This window comes from Hemicordylus capensis, chromosome 5, assembly GCF_027244095.1.
Source record: "Hemicordylus capensis ecotype Gifberg chromosome 5, rHemCap1.1.pri, whole genome shotgun sequence".
NCBI classification, from domain to species: Eukaryota; Metazoa; Chordata; class Lepidosauria; order Squamata; family Cordylidae; genus Hemicordylus; species Hemicordylus capensis.
The window spans coordinates 95,398,339-95,421,274 of NC_069661.1; the positions used below are offsets into that span (position 1 = coordinate 95,398,339).

General features: G+C 45.6%; 1 protein-coding gene across 5 annotated transcripts in view; it reads right to left on the bottom strand.

Annotated features, from left to right (window-relative positions):
• CEP135 (centrosomal protein 135) overlaps positions 1-22,936 on the bottom strand; it is a 110,835-nt gene that overhangs the window by 11,383 nt on the left and 76,516 nt on the right. For all 5 annotated transcript variants that reach the window (XM_053255986.1, XM_053255989.1, XM_053255990.1 and 2 more), the window contains 5 exons: positions 14,188-14,356; positions 6,369-6,479; positions 5,065-5,250; positions 4,369-4,578; positions 808-1,010 (listed from right to left, as the gene is read on the bottom strand). In XM_053255986.1, coding sequence (XP_053111961.1) covers positions 808-1,010; positions 4,369-4,578; positions 5,065-5,250; positions 6,369-6,479; positions 14,188-14,356 — 879 coding nt within the window. The remainder of the gene's footprint in view (positions 1-807; positions 1,011-4,368; positions 4,579-5,064; positions 5,251-6,368; positions 6,480-14,187; positions 14,357-22,936) is intronic.

Genomic DNA, 22,936 nt, shown 5'->3' on the forward strand with positions numbered 1-22,936 from the left:
ACTGAAATTGAAACTTAAGACCAGTTCACACATTTATTCATGCTGATGAGTCCCTTCCACAGGGTATGTTTGGGCTTCCAAGTGCCCATGACTGCATGGAGAAACTCCCTTGTAAACCAGAAATAACAGGCTAAGTGAGACTGCAATGAATTTAGCATTGCTGTACTCAGGAACAAGCCAGTTTTACACATTGTAGTTTCTGCCTCTGCTTGGCAGGGACCATTTCACACCCATTAAAGACACACATGAAGTCACCCTTCCTTCCAAGTAAGTGTGTTTAAGAATTCAAGTCTAGAAAGACTGAATCCCCAAGAAAAACAACTGAGGTTTACAGTAGGGAGGTGCATGAACAGGTTTGGCGCTTTCTTTATGGAGCTGGCTCAACAGGCAGTGCCTTTAAAAAACAGGTAAGGCACTCCTTACCTGTTTGCCCCTCGCCAGAGCTTGATTTTTAAAGAGACACGTAGCGTTCCTTCCTGCAGCCCCGATCAGCGTCAGCATGCATGTGCGCCGGCCATGTGAGTGGCGATCTGCTCACTTAAAGGCACCCCCCATGCCACCCCAGGGAGTGTGCAAACTGTTCATGCACATCCCTAGTTCACAGTTTTCAACAAGAAATGTTTATCTGTACAGATTTATTATTGGAATTCTAGGGATTTATTCATCAGGTGAAAAAAGTAAGTGTGCACAGGTGTGCAAGAAGAGATTTATAGGAATACATTCTTAAAGAGTCTAGAAATCTTTACATTAAATAATAAATGCTGAAACAAAATACTATAAGAATGGTAGAATAGCTTTACAACATACAGTTTACTTTCCGAGAGCGTTAGCTTGTCTTTGAGTAGCTGTATCTCTGAATCTTTTTCATGGGTTATCAAATGATTCTGAAACTCCTTGTCTCTGCTAGTAGTCAAGAGTGTTTCCATGTTTTTTATTGTAAGTCGCTCACTGGACAACTGCTTTTTTAACAGCTCTGCTTCTGCTTTTGCATCTTCCAATTCTGATATAACCTAGATCAGAAAAAGAATTTGTTCCAATAAGCAGCCTTGCACAAATGTTAATGTTTAAGGCCTTGTTTTTGGACACTTATGTAGAACCTCAAATTCCAGGACACAAAATTTCAGGACCTTGGTTAAGAATTGACAGCAAACCAAGATGTGCATCCATGAATTGCATTCACCATAGTTGAGCATCACACCTGCGTTGAGCAACCCATGTCTATGGCTGTTTCTCCACACTTCCAGCCCCTGCTTGCAAGGTGACAAGCAGATCTTGCTGGTGTCTTCCTATCCATGCACTTGGGTGGAGCGGGAAGGACTTCACTTAGTAAGCTAAAACCATGGTTTCACTGCATAAGTGAGATTTTAACCAGGGTTAAGGCAACAAACCAGTTAGCGCTAACAATGGATCAGGATTTATGTCTGTACCAGGCAACAGAAGAGAGCAAACATAAATTCCCAAACAATTTACAAATGCTTGGTCTACAAGGCTATCACCACAAGCACAACAAGCTAAGAAAACAAAGATTTACATGCAAGATATCAGAGTAATATAGTGCATTCAGAGACAGTATAGTCTAAGATTAGAATCTGGACTTTGACCTGCATTCAAATACCTTTTCAGCTTTGGACAAGCACTCTCAGCCTCAGTTCTTTAGCTGTAAAATATGGACTGCGTTTAGACAGCTTCTGCTGCTCCATACCCTTGGGAGACTGGCTTCACACAAGCACACAGTATAGAATAGGTGGGCACTTGGTACCATAGAGGAAGTTGGCCTCTGCTTGGATCAAGTAGCAGTGTCATGCATCGCTAGACTGGTGCTTAGGAAGGGTAGCACACTGCCTACTAAGTCTTATGCATCCTTGACAAAGCCTGAGTTCCTTGACACTCAAGAGCTGCTAAAAACACAGGAGACTGGATTAGCCTACTGACGCCTCAATCAAGACCATGTCTCCTGACCAGCTATTCAGACTGGATGCAATAGAGCCCTTTTATTCTGTGCTTCCTTCTGTGCTATGCACCCGCACCCTTCTTCTTATTGTTATTTATTATTTATTTATTTGATTTCTATACCACCCTTCCAAAAATGGCTCAGGGCGGTTTACACAGAAAAATAATAAATAAATAAGATGGATCCCTGTTCCCAAAGGGCTCACGATTTAAAAAGAAACATAAGATAGACACCAGCAACAGTAACTGGAGGTACTGTGCTGGGGGTAGATAGTTTACTTCTTAAACTGTGCTGGGGGTGGATAGTTTACTTCTTAAACTCCAATCCCTAGGACCCTAGAGTTTTCCCACCTTTGGAATCCAGCAGAGGACATAACTTTAAAGGCCCTGTCCCCTTCTGGTTTTGCTTCTGGAAAGAATATTTTGAGAAGCATCATAGGGATTCCCAGATGTTGTTCACTACAACTCCCAGCATCCCCAGCTGTAATGGCCTTTGGGTGGGCATTATGGGAGTTGTAGACAAGAATATCTGGGGGTTCCTGTTAGAGGGGACACTGGTGGGGAGATTTGCATTGGTCTGCTCTTGGAGGTCTTAGCCTTTGGGTCACTTTCTATGTGGGTTTGCACAGGATTATTTCTGTGACTGACTACTTGAGAGTCCCCTAGACTCCTGAGTGGAACCCCTAGAGGCTTTGTGGCTGCGTTATTCCCTATCTGGGCTTGCCACAGGCTAACCCCTGCTCATAACTGCCTGGAAGCTCCAGTGCTCCCCTTCTGCTAGCTGTGGGCACACACAGTGCTACAGACCTTGGGTGCCATGCTGGCACACTACTACCACTCCTTGTCCTCCTTTGGTAAAACCTTTGTGAGGAACCCCAAATCTTAGCTAGGATAGGAAGCTCTTCCTTGGTGTTACAGGATAGGAAGCTCTTCCTTGGTGTTACACATGCAACAGCAAAAACAGAAAGGTAACAAACTACTCTGCCCTTCATTCTTTACTCTCTCTTCCCCATCCCCAGCTTCTCCCCATATTCTAAAAACTGCTAGCTATTTGGCTATTAGAGCCTTCACTCTTTCCTCCCTGCCCCTCATCTAGTCCCTCTAGTCTTCACTTATTTATTTATTTACATTTATTTACCACACCCCATCCAAACAGCTCTGGACAGTGCACATCAGCAAAAACAAAACCCATGTCAGTTCATGTTAAAACAAAACCCATGTCAGTTCATGTTAAAACAAAACCCATGTCAGTTCATGTTAAACACAATCAATGCAAAACAATTGAACTCAATCGACAGATTTCTGCCGGGAGTGCATTCCACAGCCCAGGAAGTACATTGCACTTTCTGTGCAACTGTATCAAAGTTGCCAAATACCACAATTTACATTGTGCTCCTGCTTTGTCAATAAAGTTAAGGCTTTTGAGACAAAGACAGAGTCTCTGAGTCTGTTGCTCCTAATATTGGCATTTGCCTGTCTCAAGACTGTGGTCCGTTTGTTATGCACACTTGCAAATTCAGTTTCCAAGCTAATTCCCCCAGTTTGTTCTGTAATGTGTGTAGTGTACATATGTCCAATCAAATGTGGTAGTGCTACTCACAGGAGTGTTGGAAGGATAAATAAGACACATACTGAACAGCACTCTATATTAGGGATAAGCACGGAATATTTCATGCAGATCCCAGGGGGCAGGGAGGGGTGCCTTTAAAAGGAGGCAGGCAGTTCCTACCTGTCCCTCCTGCGAGCCTCCCCCGCCCCAGCCACCCCATCGTGGCACTGTCAGTTGGAAAGCTCCTCCATGAAAGCAGCAGCCTGTGCTGCCGGCTCCTTTACAGTGCCCCGCCACGGCGGAAGGATGCAGCTCCCAACAGCCCTCGCGCAGCATCGGCACACAGATAGCATTGATGCATGTGCTGATGCCATTTGCGTCAATGCTATTTGCGTGCCAGCACCGCACGAGGGGTGCTGGGAGCAGCATCCTGCCACCGTGGCGGGGCACTGTAAAGGAGCCGGCAGCACAGGCTGCTGCTTTCATGGAGGAGCTTTCCAACTAACAGCACCACGATGGGGTGGCTGGGGCGGGGGAGGCTTGCAGGAGGGACAGGTAGGACCTGCCTGCCTCCTTTTAAAGGCACCTCCTCACCCGACACCAAAACGTTCCGGCTGCAGGGAGCCGAATCATTTTGGAACCTCTTCAAAGAGGCGCTGAAATGATTCAGGTACATCCTTACTCTAGATCTTAATATGACATAAACAAGATTTTGAGTTGAATAGATTTTTAGACTTTCTCATGCCTCCTCATGATCTTTTCAAAGTGAGAAAACCACAGATTTATATTTTGATAGTGACAAAATTTCACATACTTTCTCAAGTGTGGAACTTGAGGTGCAGCAAAGAGCTAAATTCTTCTTTGCTTACCTTCTCAAAATCTAGAGATTTGGATGTTAACTGACGTGACAGTTGTTCTTTGCCCGACTCCAGTTTCACACACAGCTCTCTGACAGAAACCATATCAACTGATGCTGAAGCTTTTGCATCTTTTTCACGTTGGAGACTCTCCTCCAGTCTGGCCATATTTTTTGCCATTGAAGAAATCTGTGATTCATAAGCTTGGTGGGCAATGATATGCTAAATGAAAGATAAAGCAATCATATCACTGTGTGCATACATGTGGTGGTGGTCCTTCTCACTATACATTAGCTCAGGGCTGTGCAACTTCAGCCCTCCAGCTGTTGTTGGACTTCTACTCCCATCACTCCTGGCTATCAGCCACTGTAGCTAGGGTTGACGGGAGTTGTAGTCTATCAGCTGGAGGCAGACTGCAGCTCTGCATTAGCTGAAATTCAAGCTCCCTTGCTCACCTAATTTAAAAACAAGAACATCCAACAATGTGAATTCTTTATTTCATTCAAAATATATTGACAATGATTTGTAAGACTTGACAGGCATAGGGCAAGAACAGAAAGAGACAGGAAACAAGTTTTCCCTTGAGCAAACATTGATGATTAATTAACACCACCTGCTCTTGACTAAAGTCTCCAATTAATGCCAAGGCTTTTGATTAAAAAAGCACATTAGAGCAAGCATCAAATTTGAGCTAGCATTGAGAATTACCTCCTGAATTTCTTTTTCCAGTAGTTCCACTCTCTCTCTAAGGTGTCTTCGTTCTGTATCAATAGAGAGGAGTTCCAGTCGTACTGAGCTGCTTTGCCCTTCAGCTTGATGGGCTTTTACTTCCCAGTTCTCAGCTTGGCTATGGAGCATCTGGAACTTTTGTAATAACTCCTGGTTTTCCCTTTCCTAGTTCAAAGAGAAATATGTATCCACTGAGCAATGAATTACTATGACAAGTACCTTTTACCCTCCAGTTATTTGACCATTTTTATGCATGCAAGTCAAATCAGCAAACTGCTTCACTACACACTGCAGGAAGAGAAACTGGAATGAGTACTTCTGTGCTCATCAGGCTGTGACTTAGGTTCTAGGAAGCAGCAGGAAGGCACAGGCTAGATTAGCACATGCATTTGATTGCAGACCTGAAGAGGTCCCTGAGTTTCCTGGGATGTGACTGCTTAAGTACTGCATCAGGAGCTGCATCAAGAACTACAACTTTCCCCACCTCAATATATAGCATGATGCCCTTGTCTTGGCAGCTCCTTCCATGTTCCAGTCATTCTGCACGATCCCCACTGCACATTAAGGTCATTGAGAGAGGTTTGTCTCCAGATGCCACCAGCTCATCTGGCGGCGACTCGGGAGTGTGCCTTCTTTGTAGTTGCTCCTGCGCTCTGGAATGCACTCCCTATAGTAGTTTGTGATTCAACATCTTTACCTGCCTTTAAAAGAGTCCTTAAGACACATATTTTTAGTCTGGCTTTTAGGAATCAGTGTATGTTTTAAATTGTTGTTTTAACGGTGCTTTTATTTTGCCTTGATTGTATTTACTTTTGTGAACCACCTAGAGCCTCTGGAATCAGGCAGTATACTAATCAATCAGTCAATTGAATTTGCCTGAGTGCATCAAACCATGCCCAATTCTAGCTTTAACTTTTAAAAGCAACTTTCCATCCCATAAGCCTCAGAGATGGGTTTGCAAATACATGGGGCAATGCTTTCTGAAACTGCAAAAACCCTAGAAGGCTCTCATCAGGAATCCTAGTGATCAGGAGTCTCATCATGCAGCCCTAGGAATGTATGGCTTCAGTGCTCTGCATAATTTCTTGCCCCTCCCCTGGGTCAGCAACAGAACTAACAAAATGAGCAAACTTGTATGCATTTGCTTGACTTCCAGAGATTACACATGCTGCAGAATTGGGTTATTTTACTGCAGAGTATACACTACCCTTGTTATGAGATCAAAACAGGGCACGTTTTATTAATAAAATATTAATGGCAATTTTCAGGATGCATTTCCTCACCTTCGAAGCCATTAAGTTTTCAAACCGGGATACTTCAGTTATATAATTGTGAATTCTAATTTTCAATTCTTCTTTTTCACGTAAGGAGAGTTCCAAGTCCATTGAGACTGCCTGTTAAGATTATACACATACAGTTATTTAGGAAATTATATAAAAATAAATAGTGGTGGTGGTGGTGGGGGAAATGTGGTAGTGGTGGGTGTTTGCATTGTATCAATTCAGACTGCAGATGTGGACTCACATGATTGATTATTTGTTTATTTATTTAAAAAATCTTTCACTGAGAAGTACATATCAGGAAGAAGGCTACCCCCTGACATACTGGTTTTCTATGCACAGAGTTTGGTTTTTTTGTTCTCGGCATGGAGCAGCATTCAATTATTTTGAGCCTCCACCTGCAGTCTGAAATGGTACAGCCCAGACACAGGTTTTCTACCTCAAAACAAGAACTAAGCCAGTAATACCTAGATTTTGACTCTGCCATTTGACCATATATTTAGTTGTTTTTTTTTAAGCACTTGACATATTTTTTACAGGTAAAAAGGTTGTAGTGGTAAAAGCAAAATTAATCAGGCATAAAAACACACATGTTCAAGTTGTGTGTGCATGTTAGCAGGATACTGGAAAATATAACTTTCACTTTTTTTTGAAAGCATTTAATATTTACAAAAATAAAAAAATTATCAAAAACATGTATACTGATGGGGTCTGGGCTGTCACTGACTGACCAGGACAGAGATATTTCAACAGCTCATTGAAAGCATTGACTCAGTGCGCAGCAGCTGTGAAAAAGGCAAATTCTATGCTAGGGATCATTAGGAAGGGGATTGAAAATAAAAATGCTAATATTATAATGCCCTTATACAAATCTATGGTGCAGCTACATTTGGAGTACTGTGTACAGTTCTGTTCACCGTATCTTAAGAACATTGTAGAACTAGAAGAGGTGCAGAAGAGGGCAACCAAGGTGATCAGGGGCCTGGAGCACCTTCCTAATGAGGCAAGGCTACAGCATCTGGGGCTTTTTGGTTTGGAAAAGAGGCAATTACAGGGAGACATGGTTTAAGTTTATAAAATTATGCATGAAGTAGAGAGAATGGACAGACAACTCTAGTACCAGGGGTCATCCCATGAAACTGAAGGCCAGAAAATTTAGAACCAACAAAAGGAAGTACTTTTCCACACAGCACATAATTAATCTATGGAATTCTCTGCCACGAGATGTGATTATGGCCACTAGCTTGGGTGGCTTTAAAAGGGGCTTAGACAAATTCATAGAGGACAGGTCTATCAATGGCTACTAGTCTGTAGGTTATAGGCCACCTCAAGCCTCAGAGGTGAAGATGCCATTTGCAGGGGAGCAACAACAGGAGAGAGGGCATGCCCTCATTTCTTGCCTGTGGGCTTCTCATAGGCATCTGGTGGGCCACACTGTGAAACAGGATGCTGGACTAGATAGGTCTTGGGCTTGATCCAGAAGGACTGTTTTTATTGCTTATGCGTCTTAAGCAGCCTTGACCAACTTACAGACCCAAAGATGTACAGCAAGCATCACTATGACCTTGGATATAAGAGTAATAAGGAGCTTAGTTTTAAGAATACTGACACCCACATAGCTGAAGTCATTGGGGGAGGGGGGGAAGCAGCTGGAAAGGAGAAATCAGACAGAGGGCACCAACTATAGGAGTTTTGAAGAAGACAGCATATGATACTAGAAGAGGGAGCATGTGGTTTGGTATAAACATGTTAAACTTACCTGTGTGGGGTTCTGGGCCAACATCACCTATGCATGCACCACTAGTATGCACAGAAAAATGTATGACATGCAAATGCTGCATATGTAGATGCCAGTGGTCCAGTTTAAACATTCTGATTGCACTGACCCCACACAGGTATGATTTTTAAAAGAACACTGGTTTGCTTTTTAAACATACATATCTGGGGTCCATGCAGCCAGAATATCTGCATGTGCTTGAATGTGTTTCAGCCAGGCCTAAGAACAGTCAAAGTCTAAGGATAACAGGATTAAAGGGATGTGTAAGACAGGGTAGGATCAAGGATTTGTGGATCTTTTTGTAATGCTAGAGGTATTGCAAGAAAAAGAGAAATAGAAAGTAGAGCTGTCAGATGCTTTAGTGGACTAAATTTTTTCATCTAGTTTTCAAGGCTTCTCTAAGCATAGGAAGCTTTTTTAACCAATTACTGCAGCCAGTCATTAGAACGACACACACAAATGTAAACTCCCTCCCATTTTATAAGATTTTTTTTAAATTATTATTTTCATGCAATAAAATAACTTGTCTACTCCCTAACGGTGAATACCTGATAAGTGTCATTATCTGATTTATTTGCAGGGCTCAGGAAATCCACTCGTCTACTCAACTGAGAAGAGTGAAAAATGATGCCTGATGAGTGAAAGAATCCTGACAAGTAATGTACCAACATAATTTGAAGAACCATCTGATGATAAATAAATAAAATACATAAAACTTTTGTCTGGCTGGTGAACCTGGTCAAAATTTCTTGACTCCTGTTTATTTGTAAATTATTTTTCAGGACAAGGCTTCTCAAAATAGTTTATGTTTAAACAAAATGTTCAGGTTTCTTTCCATGGCTGGTGGTGGTTCTTAAAGCTGCATCAGGCCTAATGTAAACAGCCTCCCCATCCCACCCCCAAGTGTCCACCAGGAAGAATCTGGCAGTAGACGACAGTTGTAGGGGGTGGGGCTTCATATCCAGCAAGCCACAGATGTAAGAGTGGCCTCCTGGCTGCTGTCTCATTAACAGCAGCTCTAAGCAGCAACAAGGGCTGGGGCATGAGATGGCAGCAGTCCTTACTCTAGCTCAGGTGTTTTAGTAGCTAAAGCTGCAGGAGGCCCAGTATAAACAACCCTCAGGAAAAGCAGTCCTCAGAAAGAAAAACAGGTTGCTTACCTGTAACTTATGATCTCTGGGGGGATCTATGGTCACTCACAACTGGGTCTTCTGCGCAGGAGTCCTGTGGAAGAATCTCTAGCTCTATTTAGGCACGCTCTGGCCCTTTAAGGTGTAGGGATATTGCAGCCTATACAAGAGGCTGTAGAATGCCTCCTTCTTCATTTCCTGAACCGGACGCTGTGGTGGACTGACAACAATGAGTGAGAGAAGACAGCAGAGAAAAACACAGCAGCACAGGTAAGTAAACATCATATGGAAAAGAACGCTAGCAAAGGGGATGACCAGGTGGGTGTTGTGAGTGACCATGGATCCCCAAAGAGATCATAAGTTACAGGTAAGCAACCTGTTTATCTCAGTAGGGATCCATGGTCCCTCACAACTGGGTGATTAACTAGCTCCCATAAAGGAGGTGGGTACTAGCGATTACAGTACTTTAAGACCGCCTGACCAAAGTTAGCCTCAGAAGCAAAGTGTAAGTCCACAGCATAGTGTTTGACAAAGGGCAGGTCTGAAGACCAGGTGGAAGCCCTGCAAATGTCCGTCCTGTTCATGCCTGACATGTGGGCAGATGAGGTAGCCATGGGTCTGGTAGAATGAGCTCTAACCTTGGCAGGACACCTTGCTTCTTGTAACAAAGGAAAATGAGTTGCACAAACCAGTATGAACGTCTCTTTCTCGAGATGGCGGATCCCTTGCTAGAGCTCGAAAAGGAAATGAATAATTTGATTGTCTGAAAGCCTTCGTGCGGTCCAGGAAATACAGGAGGCACCTGCGGACATCTAAGGCGTGTAGGGAGCGTTCAAGAGGTGTGGATAGGTTAAAGAAGAACATAGGAAGAACAATCTTAGGGTGAAAAGCAGGATCTGGACGAAGGACCACCTTGTCCAGATAAAGCTTTGTATAATCAGAATCAGCCCTCAGAGTGGTGAGTTCAGTGATACACCTTGCTGAAGTGATGCCGACAAGGAAAGGAGTCTTTAGGCACAGCAGCTTCATAAAGAATGTTCAGTGGCTCGAACAAAGCCTCAGTGAGCATGGATGGGACACGCGAGAGTCTCCAAGGTTCAACTGTTGCCCGTACTAGGGGATACAGATTGTTGATCCCCTTCAAATCACATTTGGAGCCAGGGTGGACAAAAACCGATTTGCCATCCGACTCCGGATGGTGAGCTGATATAGCAGCGAGGTAAACCTTAAGGGAAATATTCGAGAGTCTCAGACCCTTAAGCGAGGTGAGATAGCGGAGTATTTGACGTATAGATGCCTGGAGAGGTTCAAACCCCTTTGAAGGTGCATAGGCTAGGAAACGCTTCCACTTGCACCTATAGTTCCATTTGGTAGAGGCCTTTCTTTCATTCAACAGGATCTCATCTAAAAGTTCAGCCTCCACGCTGTGAGCAAGAAAGTCCGAAGAGCATGGTGTAGGACCAGGCCCCGGTCCCTCCGTAGCGGAAGGTGGAGGAGGTGCCCCTGCACAGCCATAGAAGAGCTGGGAACCAGGGTTGCCTTGGCCACCAAGGGCAGATCAGAATTTTATTTATTTATATTTATTTATTTAACATATTTGTATACCGCCCAAAATGCAAGTCTCTGGGAGGTTTACAACAACAACAACAACAACAAGTAAAAAAGTTAAAACATCAGAAAAATTTAAAACTGAAAACATGTTAGAACTATTAAAAATCACCAAACTATTAAACCAGTATCTAATTAAAAGCTTGGGTGAACAATGTTTCTTCAGTGCCTTTTTAGAAGTTGTTTGAGATAGGGGGGCTCTTATTTTAGAAGGAACGTGTTCCAAAACCTCGGGGCAGCAATGGAGAAGGCCCATCCCTGAGTAGCCACCAGACGAGCCAGTGGCATCTGCAGACGAACCTCTCCTGACAATCTCAATGGGCGGTGTGGTTCATAGCAAAGAAAACATTCTCTTGAATACCCAGGGCCTAAGCTGTTTAGGGCTTTGTAGGTTTTAACCAAGACCTTGTATTTTGCCCAGAAACTTATTGGCAACCAGTGTAGATCGTGTGTGTTTTTTAAAACATGTATATTCCGCTCTTCTTCCAAGGAGCCCAGAGTGGTGTACATAGTTAAGTTACTCCTCACAACAACCCTGTGAAGCAGATAGGAGTGATAAGGTCTCTCCGAGATGACCCAGAGACCAACCTGGCTGCCGCATTCTGGACCAACTGCAGGTTCCGGACTATGTACAAAGGAAGCCCCACATAGAGCATAGTCAAGCCTGGAGGTGACCCGCAGATGTACTACTGCACTGAGGTCATCTATCTCAAGAAACGGGTGCAGCTGGAATATCGGCCAAAGCTGATAAAAGGCACCTCTTGCCACTGCCTTAGCCTGGAACACCAAGGAGAGATTTGTATCCAGAAGCACCCCCAGATTGTGTACCTGTTCCTTCTGGGGAAGTGTGACCCCCATCCAGAACAGGCAGATCAAAATCATCTCCTGAATTCTGACCCCACACAATAAATACTGCTGTCATATTTGGATTCAGTCTGTTTCTTATCTCTCATCCAGCCCATCACTTACTCCAGGCAGGCATTTATGGAGGTTATGCCTTCTCCTGATGATGTTGACATGGAGAAAAAGATTTGAGTGTCATCAGCAGACTGATAACACCCTGCACCAAATCTCCTGATGATCTTTCCCAGCTTTTTCATGTAGATGTTAAACAACATCAGACACAATATGGAGCCCTGAGGGACACCACATTGGGGTTCAAATTTTAAAGAACAATAGTCTCCGAGGCCACCCTCTGGAATCTGCCCAAGAGGTAGGAGTGGAACCACTGCAAAGCAGTGCCTCCCACCCCCAACCCCCTCAGACGTTCCAGAAGGATACTATGGTCGATAGTATCGAAAGCCACCAAGAGGTTCTAAATGACCAACGGAGTCACACTTCCTCTGTCAATTCCTAACTGGAGATCATCCATCAGGCCAACCAAGGCAGTCTCCACCCCATAGCCTGCCCGAAAGCCAATATGAAATGGTTCTAGATAATCAGTTTCCTCCAAGACCAACTGGAGCTAGGAGGCCACCACCTTCTCAATCACCTTGCCCAACCATGGAAGGTTGGAGACAGGCCTGTAATTATTTAACTTTGAGAGGCAAGCTTCTTCAGAATCCCAATCTAGTCCTTGGGACAAAGGAAAGTCTTTACACCTAGAGGCAGAAGGCATGGAGTTGGCTGAGCCCAGCAACTTCTCCAACTCCTGTTTAAGTAAGCTAGTCAAAGCAGGTGAATCCAGAATAGGGGTTCTCCCCGCGACATCTGGCTTGGTGATACATGAACCAGAGTTGAGGAGTTTAAGATGACAATAGGTGAGGGAGGTCTCAAGTGAATCAGTGAGAGTCCCTCTAGAGCAGGCGTCCTCAACATAGGCCCCCCAGCTGTTTTTGGACCACAACTCCCATAATCCTCAGCCACAGGGGCTAATAGCCTGGGATTATGGGAGTTGTAGGCCAACATCTGCAGGAGGGCCGAAGCTGAGCAGCTCTGCTCTAGAGATATAGTAGTGGTGCCGTGACTGGTGGTGCCGATGATGTCGAAGTTGGCATTGAAACCAGCAGTCTCACAGTCGAAGGTGTCAGTGCAGGTTGCAGCATTGAAGCCATAGACTCCGAAGCTGGGATCTTAGACGTCTAAGAGCGCTTCAATGACTCCATGTCCCTTGATGTTGGGGCAGTCGAAGTCAAGGTCCTTGATGTTGAAGGCTCTGATGGGGCAGGCTTGGCGGCCGAGTCTCAAGGAGGATAAGATGTAACCGGCTGTGAAGTAGGTGGTGACAGAGTCCTAGCCGAAGCCACTGTCTACACTGAACCCAAGGTAGAGGTCGAAGCTGACTTGTGTGCAGAACTCAACGTTGACACCGAAGACATAGCAACAGTGGAATTCTGGTTGGTTGTAGAGGTCTGTATGGAGCGCTTCTTATGCACATCCTCAGACAAAGAACAGTGTTGGTCATGTTTGTGCTTACGGGAGGTCTCCTGACCTCTTTCCAGAGGTTTCTTAAAAGCGGCATCCCCATGCTTGCTCTGCGATGATGCTGAGGTGGACACCGACAGGAACTGGTTGGGCACCACAGTCTTCGGCAGCGATGGGGGGCTCGGCCTCAGAGTTCCCGGATGCAAAATATTCTCATATAGAGAAGCCTTTTGGCATAATTCTCTGCTCAAACAGGTTTTTTTACTTGAAGGGTAGACAAAACCTGCAGGTGCTGGTGTTGTGAGAATCACCAAGGCAGATGAGGCAATCCTCATGGCCATCCGAGGAAGGCATGGTGCCTCTACAAGTAGCACACCTCTTAAAGGTTTTAGAGGTAGACATAGTCAGGGTCAGAAACTGTCAGCCAAATTAGAACAAAAAATTTCCAAAGCCAAAAGGGAAAGGCCAGAGAGAGTCCAGGAAAAGCAGTCCGAGGTAACAGCAAAATCCAGGGAAAAACAACAAAGTGAAAACAGTCCAAGTCAAAAGACAGGGGAAAGTACAAAAGAGAGTTGTCAAAGCAGTCCAGGTCAAAATGAGAAGAGCAGCCCAAATAACAAGCTTACTTTCCTCACAGGAACAAGGGAATAGGAGCAGATCCTTCACAAGGTAGCACAAGCAGGAGACGAGAACAAACTGAAGAGGGAGGTGCTCTGTAGCCTGTTTTATAGGCTCCAGTATCCCTACGCCTTAAAGGATTGGAGAGTGCCTAAATGGAGCTAGAGAGTCTTCTATGGGCCTCCTGTGCAGGCACAGAAGACCCAGTTGTGAGGGACCATGGATCCTTACAGAGACCCTGTACAAATTAATCTGTTTTGGATGTCACAGTTTATGCAAACATTAAAGTAGTTTTGATATGCATCGTTATGAATTATCCTTTTACCTGGTTTTCTCTGGCCATTGTGGCTAGGTCATCCTGCAGTCTTCTGTTTTCCTTCAGGGCCATTTCTTTTACCGTCCCAGTTTCTCCAAGCTCAGAGTGTGCTCCATCAAGCTGGCGGCGGAGGCTAGCCAATTCACGGTCTTTACCACTCGAGGCACTCTTTAATTGGCTAACAATTGGGAGATGGGAAGCCTTAAAATGAATTTTAGCTTTTTTGCTTCACAGCATATAGTTCTGAAGTGCTAAAGTTAACAGCTGTACCTTGACACTGTGGTAATAACCCCAACACTAATTAGTTTGAACATGTTTAACTTTGCATTGGATTGTGCCCAAGATATTTTGAATATTTCAAAGCTTTAAAGTATAATTTTACCTTTAAGGCAAATATGGATTTATTAGCAACCTGAACCCCAAGCATTTCTGTAATTATGCCTAAAGATCTAGCTTAGCATCATGCTTGGCAACATTGTGTGGAATGCTCGGTAGACCACATCAGACAAACTAGTGTCTAGATTCATGTCCTGAGCCAAGTCATCACTTTTGACCTCACTATTTCATTTTAACAATGTTCAAGTTTTGCCTCAAGGAATGTCTGGAGTGAGTGAGTGTAGTGTGTAAAGACATAAGATTAGTATTTATTTAACCTTTATACAAATAGAAATACATATGGGCCTTATGATCAGTGGCTCGCATCCAGACTAAGTTATTGAACAGTACTTCTAAGGAATTATTCTAAAGGACTACTTAATTTCAAAAGGACTTCATTGAGTAATTTAATCAGGATGTCAGCTAGTGTCAATAAGGGTTAAACCAGACATTTAGGATAAAAACAGGTTGCATACCTGTAACTTATGATCTCTGTTGAAATCCATGGTCACTCACAACTGGGTCTTCTGCACCTGCGCAGGAGGCCTGCGAAAGAATCTATAGCTCCATTTAGGCGCTCTCCGGCCCTTTAAGGCGTAGTGATATCAGAGCCTACAAAGCTGACTGTAGAGCGCCTCCCTCTTCGGTTCCTGGCTCGGACACTGCAAAGGGACTGATGACATTGAGAGATAGAGAAGACAGCAGACAAGCCACAGCAGCATAGGTAAGTAAACACTTCATGACAAGCTAGCAGAGGGGATGGCCGGGCAGGTGTTGTGAGTGACCATGGATACCCCCAGAGATCATAAGTTACAGGTAAGCAACCCGTTTATCTCTGTAGGGATCCATGGTCCCTCACAACTGAGTGAGTGACTAGCTCCCATAAAAAGGAAGTGGGTGCTAGCAGTTACAGTACTTTCTTTTACGACTGCCTGACCAAGTCCACAGCATAGTGACTGACAAAGGGCAGATCCGAGGACCAGGTGGCAGCCCTGCAAATGTCCTTCATACTGATGCCTGACACGTGGGCAGCTGAGGTAGCCATGGGCCTAGTGGAATGCACCCAAATTTTGAAAGGGTCTGCACGCCTTTATAATAGATAAAAATTCAGTTGCACCAGCTAGTTGGACACTCTTTGTCTAGAAATGGTGAAGCATTTACTAGCTCCTGCATAGGAGATGAACAGTTTGTTAGAACGCCTGAATGCCTTTGTGCGATCCAGGAAATAAAGGAGACACCTGCGGACATCTAGGGCATGCACAGAATGCTCAAGAGGTACAGATGCGTCACTGAAGAACATAGGAAACACAATGTCCTGATTGATATGAAAGTCTGAAACAATCGGGGGGAAAGCAGGATCCAGACACAGAACCACCTTGTCTGGGTAAAATTAGTATATGGGGAATCAGCCCTCAGAGCCATATGTTCACTTACACGTCTTGCAGATGTGATGGCTACAAGGAAGGCAGTCTTTAGGCACAGCAGTTTTATGGAAATAAACAACAGGGGCTCAAAGGGGGCCTCTGTAATTGTGGACAGCACAAGTGAGAGACTCCAAGGCTCAGCCAGTGCCCACACTGGAGGATACAGGTTGTTAACTCCTTTCAAAAAAGTTTAGAGTCTGGGTGAACAAAAACTGACTTGCTGTCCCAGCCCATGTGGCAAGCTGAGATGGCAGTGAGGTGAACCTTAAGGGAGGTGTTGGAGAGACCCAAACCCTTGAGAGAGGTGAAGAAAAGAAGTATTTGGTGTACTGAAGCCTGAAGTGGGTTAAAGTCCTTAGCAGACGCATAAGATGTTAAACGCTTCCATTTGCACATTTAGTCCCATCTCGTAGAAGCCTTTCTCTCATTTAACAGGATCTCGTCTAAAAGTTCAGCCTCCACGCTGTTAGTGAGAGCATCTGAAGAGCATGGTGTAGGACCAGACTGCCGTCTCTCATGAGGAGGTCCAGTCAAGGCGGAAGGTGAAGATAAGAGTCTTTGCATAACTGAAGGAGAGCTGGGAACCACGCTTGCCTGGACCACCAGGGCAGACCAGGATGCACCGTGTGTGCTCTTACAGTATCTTCCCCACCACTCTGGACATTAGCGGAAAGAGTGGGAAGAGGTAATACAACCTGCCCTTCCATTGCAGCTGGAAGGTATCCCCTAGGGAGTTTGGGCTGATGCCCGGCCTAAAACAGAAGACACTTCACATTTTGTGCAGTGGCAAATGAGTCAATGGCAGGGACACCCCAGGAGTCAAACACATCTGGCAGGACAGAGTCATTCAATTCCTACTCATGGAGGGTAAAGAAGGAGAGATTCCGGCTAAGCGAGTCATCCAAGATGTTATCTACCCCCTTAATATGTATTGTCATGGGGAGGATATCAAATCTCAGGCACCATTCCCCTAATTGCAATGCAAGGTTATTCAGGGTTTTGGAAACAGTACCCACTGATGGTTCAAGTAGGCGATAGCCATAGTATTAACGATATGGACCGGAACCACCCGGCCCTGAATGACAGGTACAAATGCCTTGAAAGCAAGGGAAACTGCTAGGAAATTTTAATATGGAGCTCCTGTTGCTGGAAGTTACAAAGGTCTCGTGCCTGGAGGAAACCACAGTGAGCATCCCAACCCAGCATAGAAGCATTGGTAGTGACTGATATCGTAGGATTCAATTCTTGAAAGCAAACCCTTGTGAAAGGGAATCAGGCAGGGACCACCAGAGCAGGTCTCGCAAGACATTCTTCGGTATGACTAACCACTTGTTCTGACTGTCTAGATTTGGCTGGAAGACAGACAGCAGCCAGAGTCGTAGTCTCATCGTCAACTGTGCGTTCGTCACAGTCATGGTGCACAAGGCCATGAGGCCCAGTAGGCGCTGGATGAACTGAGCCCGTTGCCTTGGGGAAGACTGGAAAGCAATCATAATGGAGGAAATGGCCTGGAGACGTTCTATAGGTAAGTATACACACTTCTCGCCAGGATCATACAGATGCACCGGATGGCACTCTAGGGGGTCAGGATGGATTTCTTCAGATTGACACCGAGCCCCAGATCTGCCAAGAGAGAGAGTAAGCCGCAGGTTGAAGAACACAGTGAACTTCTCTCTAGCCATGATAAGCCAGTCATCCAGTTTGGGGAACACAGAAATGCCCTGTACACACAGAGAGGCAATGACTGCCTCCATGAACTTAGTGAAAGCTCTAGGGGCGGTACAAAGGCTGAACGGGAGCACCTTGTACTGGAATGCCTTTGTGCCCAGGCAGAAGTGTAGGAACTGGCGATGCCGAGGCCTCATGGAGATGTGGAAGTAGGCATTCTTTAGGTCTAGGGACACAAACCACTCCTCTTCCCACAACAACGGAAGAATAGACTGCAAGGTGATCATGCGAAACTTGGAAGCTTTAACAAACTTGTTCAACTCGTCAAGTCCAGGATGGGACGGGTCCTGCCATCATGCTTAGGAACCTAGAAGTATTTGGAAAAATAACCAGCATGCATGGAAGGAGATGGAACTGGTTCTATGGCGTCCTTCTGGAGCAGCGAAGAAACCTCTCCTTCAAGGATAGGAGTTGAGTGGGTGTGTTTTATGTCCTCATGGGTGGGTAGAGAGACAATTCAACAGCACGGCCATTGGTCACTATGCATAACACCCATGTGTCTGATGTTATTAGACACCAGGAAAGGGAGGAAGGGAGCAAGATGGAGAGAGGCTGAGGTAACAGGGGTAGATACTTCAAGTCCTCATCGTTAAAAGGACTGCTTGGTTCGGCCCTGAGGCTTCAATTTCTGTTGGCCCTTCTGGCGCTGATGGAAGGGGCGCCTAGATTACTGCCTAGACACTCGTCTGAAACCCCTTCTGTCTTGGGAAGACCAGGGGTGGTACTGCTGTTGAAACCAAGGTGCTACCTGTGATGAAAGGACGAGGTTTGAGACTGTGCAGAAGTCTTAGCGGTATAACAAGCCCTTTTCAGTTTCTCCATCATCTCGTCTGTGTCCTTTAAGAAGAGATCCTCGCCGAATGGCAGATTTTCAATTTTATCCTTCATGCCAGGCTCCAGAAGAGTGGACCTGAGCCAGGCATGGCAACGGAGAGTGATCGACCCAGCCAGCACCTTGGATTCTGCTTCCATCAGGTGTTTGGCTGTGCTCAGGTGTTGTCTGGTAAGATCAGCAGACTTGGAGAGTGTCAACAGGAATTTGGTCTCAAAGGGCTCAGGAAGATCAGCAACGTCATCCTTTAATGTGTCCCAGACAGACTGCTGATACTTAGCTATGCAGGCCAAGTATTTGACAACCCTAAAGGAAAGACAAGCAGAGGAGTAGAATCTCCTCACCATAGAGTCCAATTTCCAGCCCTCTTTATCCACTGGAGCGGAATGTTTCCTTGTCGACTTCACTTGCAGCGCGCAGTCCAGTCCAGTCCTCTCCTAAGGACATGTGAAGCCCAAAAGTGGAAGTGCTCCTTCCAGGGCACAGCGATGGGCAAGCCGGTGTCGAGGAGAATGGCCACCTGTAGGGGTCTTCGGAATAGGTAGAGGCCAACTGGGGTTCGTCAGTGTCAAGACCTTGGAACAAGGTAAAGCCTCTGAAAGTAGAACCTGAGGGTGTTGAGTTAGCAGAGCCAAGTAGGTTCTCCAGTTCCTTCCGAAGTAGGTTTGCCAGCACCGGAGAGTTCAAAGACGGTGTAGCAGTCTGCAACGGCAAAAGGCGGAGAGGAGTCTGGGCAGGCAACAATCCATGGGAGATCACTATAGGCGATGGCAGCACTGAGTGAACAGGTGAGAGACATCGCAGGTGCTGTTGATGCCTGGGCCTAAGTATCCAACGTTGATGTAGGTGGGTGTCCTGGATCCAGAGTAACTGAAGTCAAAGCCGATCAATGAGGCATAGGTGTTGAAGACATCAAATGTCTTGGACCCAGAGGAATAGGAGTTGAAACCAGAGGGGCCAATGTCGAGTGACCCGACGATGTCAGACGTCCAGGAGAGCTTTTGTTCCTCGATGCCGAAGGGGCCAAAACCAAAGCTGCCAGTAACATAGACTTGGAAGTCTACAAGGGCCAAGGAGATTAGGAGGCGGCAGGCTGTGCCATGGAAGGCGATGGGGATTTAGCAGAAGACAAAGTAGAAGGCTTAGGCACCAAGTGCAATTTCGGCAAAGTAGACAGCACTGAAACTGGTGTTGAGGACGAAGCATGCTTCTTGCGCTTTTTGTGTGACTTCCCCATAGACGAACGATGTTGGTTAAGCTTGTACAGTATTTCCTGGAGTGCTCTCGGCTTCTTTTTACAGGCTTTTTAAAATCCATACTTGCAGATGCCATGGATGTCAATGGGATTGATGTTGAGACGGGCGCTGATGATGCCGAGAGATTAGACGCCACAGTTTTTGGTGGTGACAGCAGGCTTGGCCTCGGAAGGAAAATATTCTCATATAAAGAGGCTTTAAATCGTAATTCCCTACTTAAACAGGTATTTTTCTTAAATGACAAACAGACCTTGCAGGTACTTGTATTATAACTATCACCCAAACATTTGAGGCAGTCAGCATCGCTGTCAAAAGAGGGCATAGTGCCTCTGCAAGTCACACACTTTAAAAAACTTTTATGAGTAGACATAGCCAAGTCCAAAAACAACTTTCCAAGGTCAACCAAATCAGAATTAGAATGCCAAGTCCAGAACACACAGTCCAGAGAATAGTTAAAAACAGTCTGAGGTCAAACAATCCAAATAACAGTAAATCTGAGAGACAGAGAGTAGTCAAAAATACAGTCCAGTCAAGCACACAAAATCAGAAAATCAGTCCAAGTCAAAACCAAAAAAAAAAGTTCAAATAACAATATTCACTTTCTCACAGGAATGAAGGAACAGGAGCAGATCTTTCACAAGGCAGCACAAGTGGCAGATGAGAAGGAACTGAAGAGGGAGGAGCTCTACAGCCAGCTTTGTAGGCTCTGATATCACTATGCCTTCAAGGGCCAGAGTGCGCCTAAACAGAGCTGTAGATTCTTCCACGGGCCTCCTGTGCAGGCACAGAAGACCCAGTTGTGAGGGACCATGGATCCCTACAGTGATCTGCATGCTTTTTTTTACAACACACACTTGTCTCATTTGCCTGTAAAGTGGGGGTGTGGGGGGTGAGAAAGCAAACCATGCATTCCTTTCTACCAAAAGGAATGCATGGGGAGGAGAGAGAAACCTGCCTAATCTCACCATGCTCAGCTGCTTTAAGCTATTTTCTCCCTGCCCAGTTCATTTTTTATCTTAGAGTTGTGCTAAGGCAGAGATACAGGACTTCCTTCTCCACCTCAGTGCACTTCTTTTTATACCAAAGTGGACCTTCATTGCCACTTTAGAGGCAAATGGGGCAAGCACAAGTCTACAGGCCATTCCAGCTCTGTCTACCAGGTTCTGGGATACTCCAGCAGCCCTGTCTACAGGGAGGGAGAGTCACAATTGTCTATTGCGAGTCTTTACCACTATTAACAAGTCCTGTTCAACAGTTATTGGATTATTAGTGTCTGTTTCCAAAATTCCAAAACAGTATTGAGATCCCATATATGTACTGTCCACCCTGTTACTCAACCATCTCCCTGCCTGGGCTCACAGGGGTGACTGCGGATGTAGCATTGGAGTTTCCAAGGCCATTAGTGTTGGGTGATTTCAATGTCCATGCCAAAGCGGTTGCCTCAGGAACAGCCTAAGATCTCATGGTTGTCTATGGTAACCATAGGCTTTTAAGTTTGTATCTTTACTTATTCATGCTGCATTACACACTCCAGATCTGATATTTGCTCCTGGGCAAGAAGATGGCGACCTGCTAGTAGAGGAGATTAACATCATTCCTTTGTCATGGTCAGATCATTATCTGATAGATTCAGTTTCTTGGCTACTCCAAACCTCTGTAAGACTGGGGGGCCTGTTAGGATGGTTGAGCCTTGGAGGCTTATGAAGGGCCAGGGCCAGTCCTTTAGTCCTTCTAGTGGGTCAACTTCATGATATGCTGCTGTGAGGCCATAATAAAACTAAAACTAAATTTTGCCCAGTTTTTTTTAAATTTAGGCTTAGGTAATGCAATAGTGAAAACAGAATTGCCTAAAACCCCTTTCTTTGAGGCAACATACTGGGGATATGCATGTTCAAAATAATTCCCTTATTTACCCTCCCAGAAACCAGCTGCAGCCAAGGGAGGTGTATGCATAATTCCTTCCGTTGTCAGAAAATATATATATGGCCCCAAATGGTACTGTTAAGTTGCTAGCCCTGTTCCTCTTCTTGGCTTTTTTGCCTCGCCACCCCCACTCTGCCTCCTGGGCCGAAGCCTGCAAATGCTGCCCTTCTTCCTCTGTGTCTGCCGGCACTGCTCTTGCTGTAGCAGCATTGTGCATTTGGTTGCTTTGCCTGCTCAGGATACAAACCATCTCATCACTACTCCGTTTTCTCCACAGAGTATGAACATGTGCAAGTGTAGTGCTGAGAGACAGCAGAGTGAGGAATAGGAGAGCAAGTGCAGCTGGAGGCTGAGCAGTGACAAGATGGACCCCAGGCAGCAAAGCTCCACTGTCTCCCCAGCATGCACTGCACTTGAACAGCTTAATTGGCTCCATTCAAGCATCCCATGTGGAGTTGACTAAGCCATACAAGTGCAGTGTGTGTGAGGGAAGCACCGGAGCTGCACCAACTTGGGGTCTATCTTGTCACTACTGTTCAGTCTTCAGCAGCACTTGCTCACTTGTCCCTTACTCTGCTGTCTTCTCAGCATGCACCACACATACATGGCACTTGTACAGCTTCGTCTTCTGCAGAGAAAGCAGAGCAGTGTCAATGAGATGGACCTTGAGCAGGCAAACTAGCTGGATGCCCAGTGCTGCTACAGCAAGAGCAGCAAAGCATACCCCAAGACGAGGAGAGGAAACGGGTGGTGTCAGGAGGAAAAATGAGGGGGAAGAGGAGCAGTGTTAGTGGGCTCTGGCCCAGGGGATGAGGTGGGAGGGAGAGGGGCAACACACTATGACTTGCTTCAAGCAGGCAGCTGCATTCATCAGCACTTAAAGTAGTAGGAGCAGATAACATTTAAACAGTACTAGCTGATCCAGCGCAGACCATCTGCGTCCCTAGTCATTTTCGCCCCAGTCCGTTCTCCATCCACCCCCCCTTCATCCCCAGTCCGTTCTGCACTTGGCTTTCCTTTCCCTCCCTGCCCACCGGCGGTGGTTTCCCTCGCTGGCCGGCGTGGCTGACGCTTTCCTTCCCCACCGGCTGGGCTGGGCTGCGGGAGGTTTCCCTCCCTGATGGCCGGCCACTGATGCAATTTTCTCCCCGTCCCTGTAGCTGTCCCCCAGGCAACTGCTTGCAAACTCTCATGAGATCTGCCACACATGGGATTAGCTA